The 16,142-nt window shown below is 41.0% G+C and overlaps 1 protein-coding gene across 2 annotated transcripts in view; it reads left to right on the top strand.

Moving 5' to 3' along the window:
- The window catches only part of ncor2 (nuclear receptor corepressor 2), a 129,623-nt gene extending 114,619 nt beyond the window's left edge, over positions 1–15,004 (top strand). Inside the window, exons 34-46 of one of the 2 annotated variants that reach the window (XM_047380685.1) lie at positions 932–1,177; positions 3,768–3,920; positions 4,062–4,304; positions 5,129–5,300; positions 5,449–5,831; positions 6,819–6,937; positions 7,059–7,234; positions 7,351–7,485; positions 9,896–10,038; positions 10,127–10,180; positions 10,434–10,625; positions 11,050–11,229; positions 12,593–15,004. In XM_047380685.1, the coding sequence (XP_047236641.1) occupies positions 932–1,177; positions 3,768–3,920; positions 4,062–4,304; positions 5,129–5,300; positions 5,449–5,831; positions 6,819–6,937; positions 7,059–7,234; positions 7,351–7,485; positions 9,896–10,038; positions 10,127–10,180; positions 10,434–10,625; positions 11,050–11,229; positions 12,593–12,777 (2,381 nt within the window). In that variant the 3' untranslated portion in view covers positions 12,778–15,004. Of the gene's footprint in view, positions 1–928; positions 1,178–3,767; positions 3,921–4,061; positions 4,305–5,128; positions 5,301–5,448; positions 5,832–6,818; positions 6,938–7,058; positions 7,235–7,350; positions 7,486–9,895; positions 10,039–10,126; positions 10,181–10,433; positions 10,626–11,049; positions 11,230–12,592 lie in introns of both variants that reach the window. The other variant, XM_047380684.1, reaches the window with a different exon arrangement.
- Positions 15,005–16,142: the final 1,138 nt, after the last annotated feature.

Genomic DNA, 16,142 nt, shown 5'->3' with positions numbered 1-16,142 from the left:
TCAGTTCTGTGTTTTCAGTTGAGGTCACCAAAGCTAAATTAGGTCAAATATCATATTATTATTTTGTGTTAAGCAAAAATCTTTAGTTTCGTGCCGAATTACAAACACATTTTCATAATTTCTAAACCTTTTTCACAAATAAGCATATGTTTGTTCACATGCTTGGTGTGTCCTGTGTGCACATCACATGTAAAATAATCTTCTGTGGTCAGATGAGATCAAACTTTGACCTTTTTAGTCTCAAGTCAAAGGGGTATTCTATCACCTTGAACACTACTTCCCTGTGAAACATGGAAGTGGCAGCGTCATGCTGTGGGGTGCTTTTCTTCAGAGGGGACAGCAAAACTGGTCAGAGTTGATTGGTAGATGTATGGAGTTAAATTCAGTGCAACCCCAGAAAAAATCCTGTTGGACGGTTGCAAGAGTCCTCAGACTGGGGCAGTGGAAAATCTTCTAGCAGGAAAACAACCCTAAACATGGAGCCAGAGCTGCAGTAGAATGGAATAACTAAATCCTTTAGGGAATCTGTGGCATGACTTGAATTTTTATGTTCACAGAACTTTCCATCCAATCTGAGCATGAACTATTTTTCATAGGTGAATGGACATAAATGTCAGTCTGTAGATGTGCTAAGCTGTTTGAGATGTACCCCAAAGCAGAAAAAGGTAGTTCTGCAAAGTGTTGACTTATATAACTGCATCTCACACTTTTTCGTCTACGTTTTAGGTTTTTATTTGTCAAAAATATTTTTTATGAACCCGTTTGATTTTGCTTCCACTGGTTTATAAAATCTCCATAAAATACACTAAAGTATGTGGATGCAAACGGCTGCTATGTGAAAGAATGTAAAAAAGGTCAGGGGATGTGCATATTCCATGTCTGGCTTTAAATAAATGATATCCAACATTTTCTATTTATTTACTTACAGCAGCTTACTACTTGCCTCGCCACTTGGCTCCCAATCCGGCGTACCCTCATACTTACCCCTACCTCATCCGCGGGTTCCCCGACACGGCAGCTCTGGAGAACCGTCAGACTCTGATAAACGACTACATCACCTCCCAGCAGATGCACCAGTGGCCTGCGGCCGCCATGGCTGTACAACGCTCAGACCTGCTAAGAGGCCTAGCTCCACGAGACCAGCCCCTTCCTCTGTCCTATTCTGCTGCCCCACGTGGTAAAACTAACGCAACATGAAGTCACATTCACACTCTGACTTACACTTGTTTCACTCAGATTATTTTTAGGTTGTTTGGCAAAGTGAAACTTGGTTATCTACACTGACAGATGGGTTGGGGTTACATTTTTTACTGAACAACACTGGTGTCTGTTTTGCCTGGATTTGATCTGATAGTCAGGATGCAAACAAGCTGGCGCTCATCCCCTGCTTGACAAAAAGAGATGAGACGACCTGTGTTATACAGGGGAATACGAGCTGCTGCCAGTCTGAATAAATCAGACACAAGGAGGTCGTCACAAATGAAACTTCCACTGGTATTTGAAACCTTCATCAGTCAGCTGCAGAATTACATTAGAAATTGTTTTACTTACCATTGTTTAAATAGCTGATTCCTTTGTACTAGCAACTGATTGACAGACATGACTACTCAGTGGTTAATTATTACATGTAGCTGCTGATGTAATGCAGAAATTGTCAAGGTTAACTAGACTTTGAAAAGGTCTGATTGATTTTATGTTTATTATGTTCACATTTATTGGCATCTGATGTCACGAATTCCCATAAGAGTAAATAAAAATGTTCTTCCAAAATTCTATTTTCGGCCCTTGCGTAAAGAAAGGATAGTCCAGTACAAGTATATGAACTTAAAATATACACATCAGTATTATATGGTGGACAAGAGTGTAGTAATTGTGTATTACCCACCTTACTCGCCAATAATTAGAATGAGTTATTTTCTTGATGTTAGGTTTTGGTTAATATTAACCTTTTCTGGTAGTGTTCTAACAACACTTTACCAAAAACATGTGTAGCGTTATTGTTTATTTTGTAAAACACTATGAGTACAAAAAATCTTCAGTAATCATGCATCTTCCTTCCACGCAGGATCTTTGTTTAGTGAGGAGTGTGCAGAACAAGCGGGGTAGCAGCAACTCCCTTCCTCTCTGTTTTTGATATGACTCGTTGGTAATTCAGCTTCTGACAGCAATTATTTACTGTTCCAGTTATTCATGCGTGGAACAAACTTACAGGACCAATATTTTCCAATGAATAATTCCTTAATAGTGTTATAGTGGCGTGTTGGCACTGCCCTCAGGTCTTTCCCACATGGTCGTTGGTCTGAAGCAGAGCTTCTTTTACTGTAAACGTTCTGCCTCGTAGTGCAGTACTGTACTAAACAACTTGTTAGATCTTATGACGCAACACTTGTTAGAAAAAAAGATCTACAATGGTACTAATATCCAACTATGGCTCCATTGGAGAAATAAATCTAGAACGAGTCTCAAGTGAGAACAAGTTATTCAGTTGTATGTTGCAGCTCCTGTCTGTTTTTAGCATTAATTAAAAAAGGTCACAACAAACTAAGCATGTTCCCTTTTTCATCAAGTAGAGCTTGTTTTATTGTCTAAATGTTTTTGCTTAACTGTGAAAAAAATGAAAAGTTGTTAGATTAAGTGTAACAGGTTAAATGCTTTCTATTTATATGGTGAATTAAACTTAGTTGATTAGGTAAGTTAAAGTAGTTTTTCTACAATAGGAAGAATTGTTCTGGTTGGTTCACTTAAATAAAAACAAAACCAGTTCATCACCATCATTAACATTTATTTATTTAAAATATAGCGCTTTACAACACAAAAGGCAACTGAAGTGCTGCACAGGTAGATAAAAAGTAAAAATAATAAAGAAGAAATAAGATATAAAGACAAAGAAGAAACAAGGACAGGCCTAAAGATCGTGCTCTCTGCAACCAGAAGCCAGTTGCTGCGTTTTTTAAAGAGATTTAAAATGGTCTAAAGTTCCAGCAGACCCAACAGAAAGAGGGAGACTGTTCCAGAACCGTGGAGCTGCGGCGTGTCCTGGTCATGGGCCAAGTGCTGGGATCTTAGAGTTCTGCTGGAGATACGTGGATGTAAGCTGAAGAGGTGTCAGACTGTTTAGATATTTCAACTAAAATCCAAAACTTAAAACAATAAAAAAAAAAACAGGCAGCCAGTGGAGGGAAGACAAAATCGGGTGATATGATCATGTACAGTTACAGCAAAATTACTCATTATACTAAAGAAAACTGTTCTAATAATTCGTTTTTTGGCAAAACTCTCAGAAATTGAACACTTTCTTTAGTATTGGAAAATAAATGAATATATTTAATTTACTATCTGGCTTTTGTTTGTGTTTGTGTCAAACAGCAGTATTAAAACAGTTTTAGTGGCTGTGTAATTGTCAAACAGTTGTGTTGTTGCATTATAGATGTTTGACTGGTTAGTTTGTAGAGGAAGAAACTGAAAGAACCAACTTTACCACATTAGAAGAAAAAATACAAACAGAAGTGAACCACATTCAACAAGATGATGTGCTTCTTTTAAACGATTAGAGCTAATTGCCTTCTGTCTCAACAAACTGTTTGTATAAAAGAAACCCTTTACTCTTTACTTAAAAGCTTTTATAACAAAGAAACCAGCCTGCTAGTGTTACATGTACTAAAGAACCTAGTGGAGTTTGTTATTGTTAACACTTTCTCTGCTTGTTGTTCAGTCTGCATCTTGGCAATCTCTTTAGTTCATAACTCTTCTCCTCCTTCTGTCCCAAGGGATCATTGATCTTTCTCAGGTGCCACATTTACCGGTCCTGGTGCCTCCGTCAGCAGGGACGGCCGGGTCCCCGATGGATCGCATTACTTACATCCCTGGGACAAACACCGGATACCCTGCCGGGCCTTACACCACCTCACCCATCTCTCCCGGTACCCCTTCATTTTAATACAAGCATCTCCATCCATTGTCTTTTGCTTATCCGAAATCAGGTCTAGGAGCAAGCCATTTCAGTTACAAAATAAATGTTAATAATTTTCTGGAATGGCTTCCTTCCCTTTTTTTCTGTCCAGTTGGCTCTTCACACATAAGCAAAATGCAGAGCACAGCATCTTCAGAGCGTGAGCGGGAAAGAGATCGTGAACGGGACAGGGATCGAGAAAGAGAGCGAGAGCGAGACAGAGAGCGGGAGCGGGAAAACCGGGAACGAGAGAGAGATCGGGAAAGGGAGCGAGATCGGGACAGGGAAAGAGACAGAGACAGAGAGAGGGGAGGATCTTTGGGAAATGTGGAGCACGCCCCCATCTGGCGACCAGGTATCAAAAAATTATTCTTTTGCTGTCTTAGTCTATGTTTAAAAAGTAGTTTGCGGTTGTTTATGCTACAACCAGAAACTTTGTAACAGATTAACACAAAGTTGGACATAATTGTGAATTGAAATCAACTGAATGTATTTTCTAAAAAATGTGTTATGCATATTTATCCAGCCCCAATAACTCACTAGTCTGTGGAACCACCTTTCACTGCAACAGCTGCAAGTCTTGTGAAGTATGTCTATTAGCTTTGCACATCTGGAGACTGGACAAAAATGCCATTTATTTTTACAAAATAGCTTGAGCTCAGGCAGGTTGACTAAGGGCATCTGTTTTCGTTCCAACACATGAATATGTTTTGGTCTAAACCACTCCATGGTAGCTCTGGCTGAATATTTTAGGGTTATGGACCTACTGGGAGGTGAACCTACACCCCAATCTTGATCCTTTTAAAGCTTTAGACGGCTTTGAAAATGAGACCTCCAACAACGTTCCTGTTGCCGCTCTTACATAAAAGACAGATATGGTAATGGAAGGCCATTGGTTGCGCAGGATTTTATTTAAGTATCAGAGGAAAGGTGGCTGAATACAAAATGTATCGCAAAATAATTTACAAAGCCTTATACATCATTTCTTCCACTTAACACTGATGACCTATGTTGAGCTGGTCTGTCGGATAAAATGACAATGAAAACCATTGAAGTCTGTGGTTGTAACATGGCAAAATGTGAACAAGTAAAAGGGGTATTAATACTTTGGCGAGACGTACTTTTCTTTTGAGGAAAGATTACCTGGCTTGCATAGCTACATGAATCTGTGTCTCTTAGGTACAGAACCCAGCTTGTCCAGCAGCAGTGGGAGACCTGCATCCCAACCATACAGCCACCAGCACTCCCCAGTGTCTCCTCGTACCCAGGAGAACGTGCAGCAGAGGCCAAGCGTGCTACACAACACTGGGGGCAAAAGTCTTTCAGTCAGTGAACACTCATCAGTGTTACGGTAAACTGGATTGTTGTTGTTTAATAAAACAATTGTGGAACATTTACCATGTCTGACTTTTTTTATTTATTTACATCATTTGCTGCAATAAAACACTAGTTTTGTTGTTTTTGTTTTTTTTATATATGTATTGTATTTGTTCTACCAGGACCATGCCCTCAGGGCCATCTCGCTACCAAGGTTTTCATGGCACCTTCCAAAAAACAGGTGTGCCCCCTGATGCCTACCAATCTGCCATGGACTCAAATGTAGCCAAAGAGCAGAATCGCGATGGAGGCAAATCCAGGGGAGGCTTGCCCAAACACCTGCAGGACCAGCATGGGACCTCCAGTAAATCTGACCCCAAGCTTTGCGGTCCCAGTCCAGGAGGAATATACCCCAGTTCCTATCCCATTGCTTTGGGCCGTCTCCAGCATCTGCTTCCTTCCCAGTCGGATAACCCTTCTGGCCGTGAAGAAAGTGGCACTCCTAGTAGAGAAAAGAATCAAAACAAGCCGATGTCCGTACAGGAACAAGACCTCCGATCACTCGGTAAGACCACCATGACTGCAGCTGACTTCATTAATATGATTATTTTGCATCAAATTTCTTGGGTGGGCAGCAGGCCCAGCGATGGTAAAGTGCTCTGGTTCCGAAGGGTCCCCCACCTTCCATATACCCTACATCGTCCCTCTGTGGCCTATCGTACTCATTGATAATTGGCATTATCCAAATCAGCTGCATCTATGAGCCTTTTTAAATTAAATGCTTCCCATTTTTAATGAGAAGCTTTTATTCACACTTTCAGACCACAGAGGCTACCTTGTGCAAACGTAAATCTGGTTAATTTTGCTTCTGGCACTTTTAGGATGGCCCAGTGATGGCGCACTGAGATCAACTCCGATGACATTTCTTGTTTCTTGACCACACATGCCAAATTCTCACATGAAACGCTAGCTCACGTTAAACTTGAGTACATTTCTGTAATTCTGACTCGATGTTTTGTTTAGGAATGCATGGCATTGGGGTTACATTTCTTTATGGCTAAATTCAACTCGTTTTTTTTAGGTGTGACTGTTTACACACGTCAGTTCACAGGTAGGTAAATGATCCCTTTGCTGTTAGGATGCATTCAGCAACTCATGGAAAGGACAGCTGAGCTGCACAGATCATGTTGATGCCTTGGATTTGGTTAGTCCAGTCCTTTTCACAGAGACACTACACTCCGTTAATTTTAGTGTGGCTTCTGATCAAAGTCTTCCTGCTGTGAGCAGTTATTATTTATTATTTGGAGCTTTAGATGGTTTGCTTTCATTACAAGATGAGAAGAGAAAGCTGTGGCTTGTCCCCTGTAAACGATTCAGTGAATGTCAACTAAAACTGTGATATCAGAGGAGACATATTTGAAGCATCCGTATTTTTATTCAAAGGATTTGAAGGTTCATTTGTTGTTTTAAAGGGAAAATCTGAGCTAACTTTGAATGGTGTAGATGTGTCTCTGTGTGTGTGCTTACTGTGTTCTTTGGATTTGTTCCTCAGCTCCACTACAAGGTCTCTATCGACCCCCTTCAGAGGAGAGACTCTCTCCAGGCCAACAGCCCCCTTCCCCATGTGTCAAAGGCAGCCAAAGGGTGGTCACTTTGGCACAGCACATCAGCGTAAGTCTACAGTGACGACTCTGAACAAACAATAACTAGGAAATAAAATGAAAACTCCATGTTTAGAGGACAGGAGGCTTTCTGTGTTGTTTAATGTCTGACATGGTATGTTTATGCTCAGGAGGTGATCGTTAAAGACTACACCAGGCAGAGCCAGCAGCAGCAAAGCTACCATGGCTCTCCTGTTCTGGACCTGACCCGTCCACCCAGTGCCTCCCAGCCCCCTCCCACTTCACAGGAGTCTGCTCAAGGGACCCGCTATTCAGAGGGTTTCGGTGGGGAATGTAACAGAGACAAGTACGAAACATGGCCCAGACTTTACAAATAGCTGCCAATGTTAAAAATCAAAACCCACTGTATAGGGAGTCTAACCTGCATCGCATGCAATAATTCTCTCTTTATGTTGTTTCTAGATCTCCCCCTCACCAAAAGTCTTCACCTGTCAGTGTTTCTAATGACGGCATTGAACCGGTGTCTCCTCCTGGAGCCACCTCTGAACCTGATACCCAGGGAGGGGCCTCCTACCCCAACGAGCAGGGGGATCAAGGGTAAGTCCACCATGACCGTCAGGAAAAGGGTCAGTCATAAAGATGGCTTTCAACATGGTAAAGTCTAGGGGTGTAATGAGATCACGATATTTCTCGTTGGGGTGTGAGAACTAGCCAGTTTCGGTCAGCATGGCTTCTCCAGATGAAGTTGTAATAGAAGATGCCTCAACTACTTTTAAATCAGTTTTTGGCAGCATTTTGAGTTTCCATTAGAAGCAATAAACAGCAAGTGGCAGACAAGACACGAACAAAATGTAAGCACTGCGAAGTAAATATTGGTGTACACTGCGGCTAACGCTAGGACAATACAAAGACACCTTTAGAACCACCACAGCACCGCGCTCAACTCGGCAGCACCTGGAAACTGAAAGGACTGAAATGCTGAAAAATGCCTTTGCACATGAGCACGGTTTTGAAGTTTTATTGAAATATTATTGAAATCTCGTCTTCTCGTCTTACGTGTTTTATGGATCGTTTAACCCCTATTAATGTCCAAACATTTCACTGGAACTGTATAGTTGGTTGAAACGCCAGCTGTACAACATGTCAATCAGTCGAACTTTCATTTATAGGGTACTTCTTATACACAAAGCACTTTACAGAGGTCAAAACAGAAAGACAGACACACATAAAACCACTAGAGATGCACTCATGGGAAATCGTCAGACTAACTAGAGATGTAACATACAACTAGGGCTGCAACAACGAATTGATAAAAATCGATTATTAAAAGTGTTGGCAACGAATTTCATTATTGATTCATTGTGTCGTGCCATTTCTGCGTTACTCGCTACGTCGCAGAGGCGTTTACGTCACCAAAACAAAACCTGAACCTGCAGAGCGAGCAGAACGGAGGCAGAGTGGAGGTGGTACTTTCAAAGGAAATTCAGTTAATTTCACAAATCAACGACTCAGAGAAAACGGTTCGAGCCAAGTCCAAAAGTGTAGGAGCACTTCACGCTTCACTAAACTAAAAGATGCGTAACATGCAAGCTTTACAAAAGTGATTGGACATGGTACCGGAGCACCATGGTGATGATACAGCACCTGAAACGAAAACATGTTGGAGTCGCTGAGGGTGACGGGAGCTCAGCAGCAGCTTAAGCCACTACATTATTCTACATTTGTTCCTTTTTGGAGTGAGGAAACATAACTTTAGTCTCTCCGTTAGCTCGTCTGATGACACTGAGCCTGAGGCAACATGTTAACAACCTATTGTTGTACCAAAACCAAATATACAAAGTTCAGCAATGTAATAATGCTTAGCTGGTTAATGACAATGATAAAATATGTGTGTGTTACTTTTTATTTTAGTTTAATTAACTTATTCAGTGTTTATAATGTGCTTTATAATAATTAAGCTTCAATTTTTAACTTGCTGACAAACAAGTCTCTGTGTTCCAAAGTTAGATTAATTTATCTGTCTCAGGATTTTGATAACTTTTGATTTCCAATGCCTTGAGTGCATGCTGACCAAATTTGATGTCAATAGCTCAAAATCCCTAGGAAGAGTTTGTCGAAGTCCAACATATATGACACGTCAAAAACGCCCAAAAATGACCCTTTGACCCAAAATGGCCTACTTCCTGTTGAATTTAGGGCATACCTCAACAAATCTCAAGTCTCTAGAACTTACTCACTTTAGGGGTCACTGTAGAGTCGTTTGGCCACGTCCTTTTTTGATTCCATTAAAAAACTTAAACTTTTCATCAGAGGGCAGTTTTGGGTAAAGTGTGGTGAGTTTTCATATATGCCCCCAAAAAGCCGCATAAAGGGGCAGAAGAATAATAATAAGAATAAATCCTTGAAATACAACAGGTGTTCACAGCGCTGAATGCATTGTGCTTAAATAATTAGCGAACATTTATTCCAGTCCCGGCAGGTTCTTTGTGATTTGCGTATTGTGTGCAAATTTATTGTTGCAGCCCTAATCTTAATTTAGTAGCACATAGTATGGTTACTTTACTAAATGGGAAAATAATAGATTTTTGAGCTTCAGTCAGCTTTTTGGTCATCAGCTGATTTCTTAGTGTATCTCTGAATGTGACCCAACATCTTTGAATGTTTATAAGTTCTGATGCCTTTTACTGGGCTTGGTGGCTCTCCAGCAGTAAGTGCTGGTCGCAGCATTGAAACTTATGGTCAACAATGCCATCCATAAGCACCCTGCAAAACGACTAGATGCTACTTTCATTCCAACCTGTTTTTTTTTTTTTTTTTTAGCATATCTGTCTTCTGATGCAAAATTGTCCAAACTAGTGGTAAAGGAATTGCTGGGACTCATGACTGTTTGGACCACTCTACATCAAAAACAAAGAAAGAATTAAACTGAATAATTCTAAGTAAAATATGTGACCGTCATAGATTAGTTTGCCTTTGCTGTGGACTTGACACTGTTTCCTACCAACAGACTGGGCTCCCGCTCTCCTCCCAACACCTCCCAGCCTCCGGCTTTCTTCAGCAAGCTGACTGAGAACACATCAGCTATTGTGAAGTCTAAGAAGCAGGAGATGATCAAGAAGAGGACGGGGGATGGAAGTGACCCTGAATTCAGTGAGCCTCAGTCCAGCATATGGATGAGCAGAGCATTGAAACTAGAACGAGTCAATCTTACAGCTGGTTTCTCTGATTATGATTACAGATGCTGGTCAGCCAGGAACAGAAATCTTCAATATGCCAGCCTCCACGACTGCAGGTAAGCAGGGCGATTGACCCACATTAAAAATAGTTGTATTAAATATGCGATGAAGCTGAGAATTAGTGCATCTCAAATAATGAAATTGAATGAAATTGGAAAGCTTGCAGGATTTTTATAAATAGGACTAACTTTGACATGTTTTAATTATTCAGATATGTTGGTGTTTGATTAATGCTGCTGGATCTTTGTTTGGTTTTTAAACTGTTATGTTCTGCCTCTGACCCACTTCTTTCCCCTAAAACACTTAAAGGGCCAGTGAGTGTGCGCAGCCACCCAGCTCCAGAAGCATCTGGCAACTCTATAGGCCTGGAGGCCATAATCAGAAAGGCCTTAATGGGAAAGTACGATGATTCCTCTGAGGATCGCTCCCTGTCCAGCGCTGCCAACCAAACAGGTTCTGCCATGTCTGCAGACGGACGGGTTGAAGACTCATTCTCACAAGGTGTCACTTCTTCACTGTTCAATGGTTTTTCTATGCGCAGTAGTCTGAGGCCCAAACTATACCAAATCCTTCATGTCCAGTAATTCTGTCATTTATAGTTACATCTCTAAAAAACAGAGCATTATGAAAAAATGTATTATTTCAGTAATTCCGTTCAAAAAGTTAAACTCTCATATGAGACAACTTGATTTTACACAGAGGGATATATGCCAGGTACTTCTGTTCAGGTTTGTAAGGAAAAATACTGTAATATAACATAATAATAATAATAAAATAGTTCAGTATTGACGTTTAATCATCAGTTTTATCGTCCGCTTTTACTGAAACAATTTTCCCAGAGACTTTATTACTTTAAATTGTGGTTTTCCAGTTTAACTTGGACATTCTCCAAGGAGCATCAGAGTTTGACCTCCTCTGTTTGCAGGTGGCTCAAGGTCCTCAAAGAGCAGTGGGCGTTCCAACGGACGCAAAGCCAAGTCCCCAGGACCAGGTCTGTCCGGCAGTGAGAGGCCCTCATCTGTGTCGTCAGTTCACTCAGAGGGAGACTGCAACCGACGGACCCCCCTTACCAACCGGGTCTGGGAGGACCGGCCTTTATCTGCAGGTAGAGCTTCCCGTTTCGACACCAACTGATCATTAAAACATGACGTAGTGAGATTTTCTGGAGAACAAGCTTTGACTTCCTGTTAAAATTTGCTGAGAAATCTCTCATCAGCCATGGATGATAACCAGCGGTCTGAAACTCAAAAAAAAACCATTCTGATTAGTGAACGCACCATGCCAAGCGCTACTAGCTCAACAGTCTTCTGTGCAGAGTAGCATATAAAGAAAGATGTAGTGTCATGATTTGTGTTCAATTCAACACCGTTATCAATATTATCATGGCTCTGTTGAATTGTATTAGAATTATGCATAAATTGTAAAAATGGGCTGAACTTAATTGGATTTATTTTTATTAGTAGTAGTAATAGTATATATATATACCAAATTGATATCTGCCTATTATTAAAGAAATGTGTGTGTAGACCAAAGCTCATAATACACGCTGCATCCAGACTGATGTTAGAAACTGGAACAGTTTTTTAATTACCTTGGGGGGAAAAACCCTCTTCATTCGAACCTTTAATATCACGGTTATCACTTTGGTTTTAATGGTGACTTTATTTTTATATGGTTTTTTTTTATCAATCATGGGAAATTTATCACAGTAGTCACTAAAACCAATAAGTGTGGGCACGGTGCTGGTGGTGCAGGGGGTGACCCATGTACCCATGTAGTCCTCGGCGTTTACTTCATACCCTTCCCCCGCTCTCTCCACACCCCATTTACTGTCAACCTACTTTCAAAAAACTGGAAAAATAAAAGGTGCTTGTGGCTTAAAAAAATCATAATTGTTTCAACCTTAGTATGGCGGCAATTACTGTGAAGAAGACGTTAGATATTTTCAGCACCGCAGCTTTTTGCATCCTCTGAGTTCACCTTTAAACATGTCCATTTAAAAGAGAACTGCAACATGTTGAGACATGTCTGTGTCGGCTGTGAGAGAGAGCAAGACTTTCAGCTGATACCAGGAAGGCTGAATGGAGTACAGCAAAGTAGTTCTGTTTTATCAGAACTTTGTAGTTCTGTTTCGAGCCATCTTCAATGGAACAGGATGGAATTGGAAATGTTGGCGGCCTTTTGTAAAACCCGGAGTTAAAGTATGGCTCTATATTCTGAAGGGAATTCACACAGACACTGCCATTTTAGTAATGCTAGCTTTGCTAACGGATATTGACGGTTTAAAATCTAAACGTTGTAATTATTTTATGTTAAAAAACTATTAAATCCCCCCCACCACCCCCCTTACCTTCCCAGCAGGTCAAAGCTTTACAAAGACCTGAGAGGGAAAATCAGCCATACATTTCTGATTGGTGCATCTCTATTTTCAACACATCTAAGCAATTGTTCTTTTCTGTGTTCTGTAGGTTCAACACCAAACCCCTTTCCATGCAACCCGCTAACAATGCGTTACTCCAGCGGGACGGTGTCAGCCCATTCCCCTTCCTCTGGCCAGCAGGGTGGCCTGGGTCCTGGACCTGGTCGCTCCTGGGAGGAGGAGCCCAAGCCTCTGCTTGTTTCTCAGTATGAAACCCTGTCTGACAGCGAGTGAGCAGAAACACTGCAGCACATTAGGCACCATTGTGCTGCTGCAGCTCCACCCACAGAGGCCTGCTGAGGCAGCCCTGCACCTCCTCCCTCTGTCAGCCATAAAAAAGTCCTCCTTCATGGATGATGAGGATTGATAAAGGGGAACTTTGTGGCTCTCTGTCTGTTCGCACTTACATGTTATGCATTCACTCCAGGACTACTCTGAAGGACAAATCACTTTTTTTTTTTTACTTTACTACTATTCCTCACTGGCCTTACCAATACAGACACATCAAGCCGTATGTTTGGTGTGTTCCGCTGTTATGTGCTCACACCTCTGCAGAGGGAACGGCTGACTTTAGCAGCAAGGACCTCTGTTTGTTCACAGTGAACTCCACGTGCTTGTGGCCTGCTACCACTACAAGAACACAAGCAAGGACACAGAAGGAGAATCGATATCTTGGTTTTTCTTGGTTTTAATTTTTGTTTTTATTTCTCTTTCTGGAACTCTCAGTCCAGTCCTGTGTTTTGTGAGCTGCGACTTTTAGTACATTTTGGTGGTGAAGTTTTGCTGTCATTTGTCGTCTGTTATCTGCAAAGATGTAGGGTGGGGTTGGGATCATATCAGAGGTTTACAGGGTAAACTAGCGGTTCGTTGCTGATCTCGTGTTCAATGAGAGTCTGTGTGGGACTGGGAGGATCTGCCTGATGGATGGCACTGAGGCCAGGGACACTTTCTTGCTGTTTTTGTATAAACCATGTCTGTGTTTGTTGGAACAGTTCTTTGCATATAAAGCACTTAGTTGTGGAGCTGATCACAATGTCATGTTTTTTAAAGGCAGGTGAACAGCACAGAAATCCCACTGTGGAGGTGTCTCGCTGCTTGTTAACCATGTTCCACCTGCAGCAACAATCACGTCGGAGTGGAAAACTAAGCCACTGCGAGTAGGTAGCAGACCAACCTTCAAAGCTGCAAATTAGGAGTTCCCTTGCATTAAAGAGATGATAAAAAAGCCATCTTCCTATGACCCCCGCTCTGATGTATTACCGGCCTCAGCTGGTCTGCTGGAGTCCCGTCTAGGAGCCCCATGGAGGTGCTTGGATTCATCTCCTCATCCTGGCAGATTTTGTACAGTTAAGAGATATTCTTAGTGTTAGGTGCCATTTATTTTACAAATTATAGTGCTGAAGTTAATTAAGTGATGCACAAGTTTTCTTTTACCCCCCCAACTGCTTTGCAAGGGTTCATTGTGTCCATTAAGTCAAACGTTCTGCTATTCTTTTTTTTTTTTCCTACATCTGTCACTTAGCTTTTAATGGTTTTAGTCAGTCACCCTGCACTGCTTGCATGGACCTCCATGAGATGTTTCTTTTTTTTTTTTTTCACTTTTAAACCTACTACTTTAGGCGTACTTCATGCAACTTCTTTGTCTGTACGGGTCAGAGGAAGCCAAGAGGAAGGTGATCTGCTAAATTAGTCTCACATTTTCATGCAGTATTTCTGTGCAACCTCAAGCGGGACATTTAGGAAGACTCTTCTATGTCTTTAGCTTATCTCATCACAGCGCAGACCCGACTGTTATAGGACTACCTCCTCTCCCTCTCCCGTCCTCATCGTCGGCGGCGAAGCATCCAGCATGGCTCACCTGTCCTCTAAGCCGTGCTTTGGCGTCTCCTACTAAGACCAGTAGAGGCAGAAACACCATCAGTTCCTCTTTACGTATATCGTTGCCACTGCTGAAATGTTGGAATGTGACGCTAAAACAGACGAAGCCATATCCAGCTAAAGTGATGACTGACATGTTGTTTTTAAAAGTACACTGAAATGACTTTTTAACATGCATCCATTTATATTGTTTATTCTTACTGGGGGTTTTTTTCATTGCACGCCTGTGTTGTCAGAAATAAATTGAATCATTGAAACCTAAAAGGACAAAGTCAAATGCTGATGCGTTCCATGGACTGTCCAATCGCAGGAGGGGGATAATTGACAAACAGTACATTGTTCAACCATTTTGTGCATATATTTTTTTTTATTATAACCCACTGTATAATATCAAGGATTGTATATACAATTGAAGAGATGTAAATATTTATGTGGCTTGCTTCAAGGGTGGTGTTATGAAAAGAAATATTCACATGGTTAAATTCTACATGCCCACCAGCAAGCTTTGTGGATAGCAGTGTACAAATGAAAAACACACAAAAAAAGTCACTGCCTTAATGTTTAAATAAAAAGCTTATTGCTATTCTTGGTGCTGGAGTCGCATTACTTACATTTGGTCATAATTCTCACTCTTGGTTCCGTTTAGTGTGCCTCATAGGTGGAGCTTTAGGAGTAATTACGGTTGTTCTCCAGCAGGGGTCGGTGCAAGCAAAGCTTTAGAGGTAAAAATATTTGAACCAATATGCTTTGGGGAGTTTTATGAAATGATACATTTTCCGGGATTGGTTGTTTTAATAACCTACTTTTATTTTCGTCCTTTACCACATGATGCATCTTTATTTTAGTTGTGTAATAAATATAGCAACATTTTGCAGAGTAGAAAAAAAAATCAAATGGTAGACGTGGTGAGAAGATGAACATCTAAAGGGTCATGCTGCTCTTCTCTTTCAGAAAAACACCACAGGGTTGCGAAATGCAACTGTCCCCAGATCAGCTGGTGCAGAAGAGCAGAACTAACACAAAGTTGAAGCCAGTTGTTTACATACTCTGTGTAAAAGAAACATAACCTTATATTTCTAAGCTCACAACAACCTTTAATTGTTTTAAGTCGGTTTGGATTGCTTAATTCAAAATTCATTAGGGTTTTTTTTTTTTTACTTCAAAGTCCGAAATTTACAAACATAGTCCTTATTTCTCAGAATTGCCTTTTAGACATGTATGACATGGGTCAGACATTTTGGATCTCCTTCCACAAGCTTCTCACAATAGCTTGCTGAAATTGTGGCCCATTTATGCTGAGGATCACTGTCCATTTGAAAGACACATTTGCTCCCAAGCGTAAAGTTGCTAGCCGATACCCTGAGATGTTGCTTCATTGTTTCCTCATAATGTTGTCCTGATGCTGCCACTTCCATACTTCTATTACGATTGTAATCTCAAGTTTCTTAGCTTCCCCTTTTTCCCTCTGTTGTCCTACTCAGTCTTTGAGTGCCTCCAAATAACAAAAATTATTATTAGCCAGTCCTCAGAAAATGAGTCTGTCTCCAATGTTGTAAGAGCCACATTTAGCTTCTCAGCATGTACATGTGTAGCCAGAGCATCTGGTACGTCACAAAACACGGGGAAGTGAAAATCAATAATAAATATACACTTAAAGCAGAGCAGCAAATAAAATAGTGTTAATTTGGCAGGGAGAATTTATTCTTTAAGTGGAGGTTTCC

The sequence above is a fragment of the Girardinichthys multiradiatus genome, chromosome 12, assembly GCF_021462225.1.
Source record: "Girardinichthys multiradiatus isolate DD_20200921_A chromosome 12, DD_fGirMul_XY1, whole genome shotgun sequence".
Classification (NCBI taxonomy): Eukaryota; Metazoa; Chordata; class Actinopteri; order Cyprinodontiformes; family Goodeidae; genus Girardinichthys; species Girardinichthys multiradiatus.
This window is presented reverse-complemented; position numbering and strand designations above follow the sequence as displayed.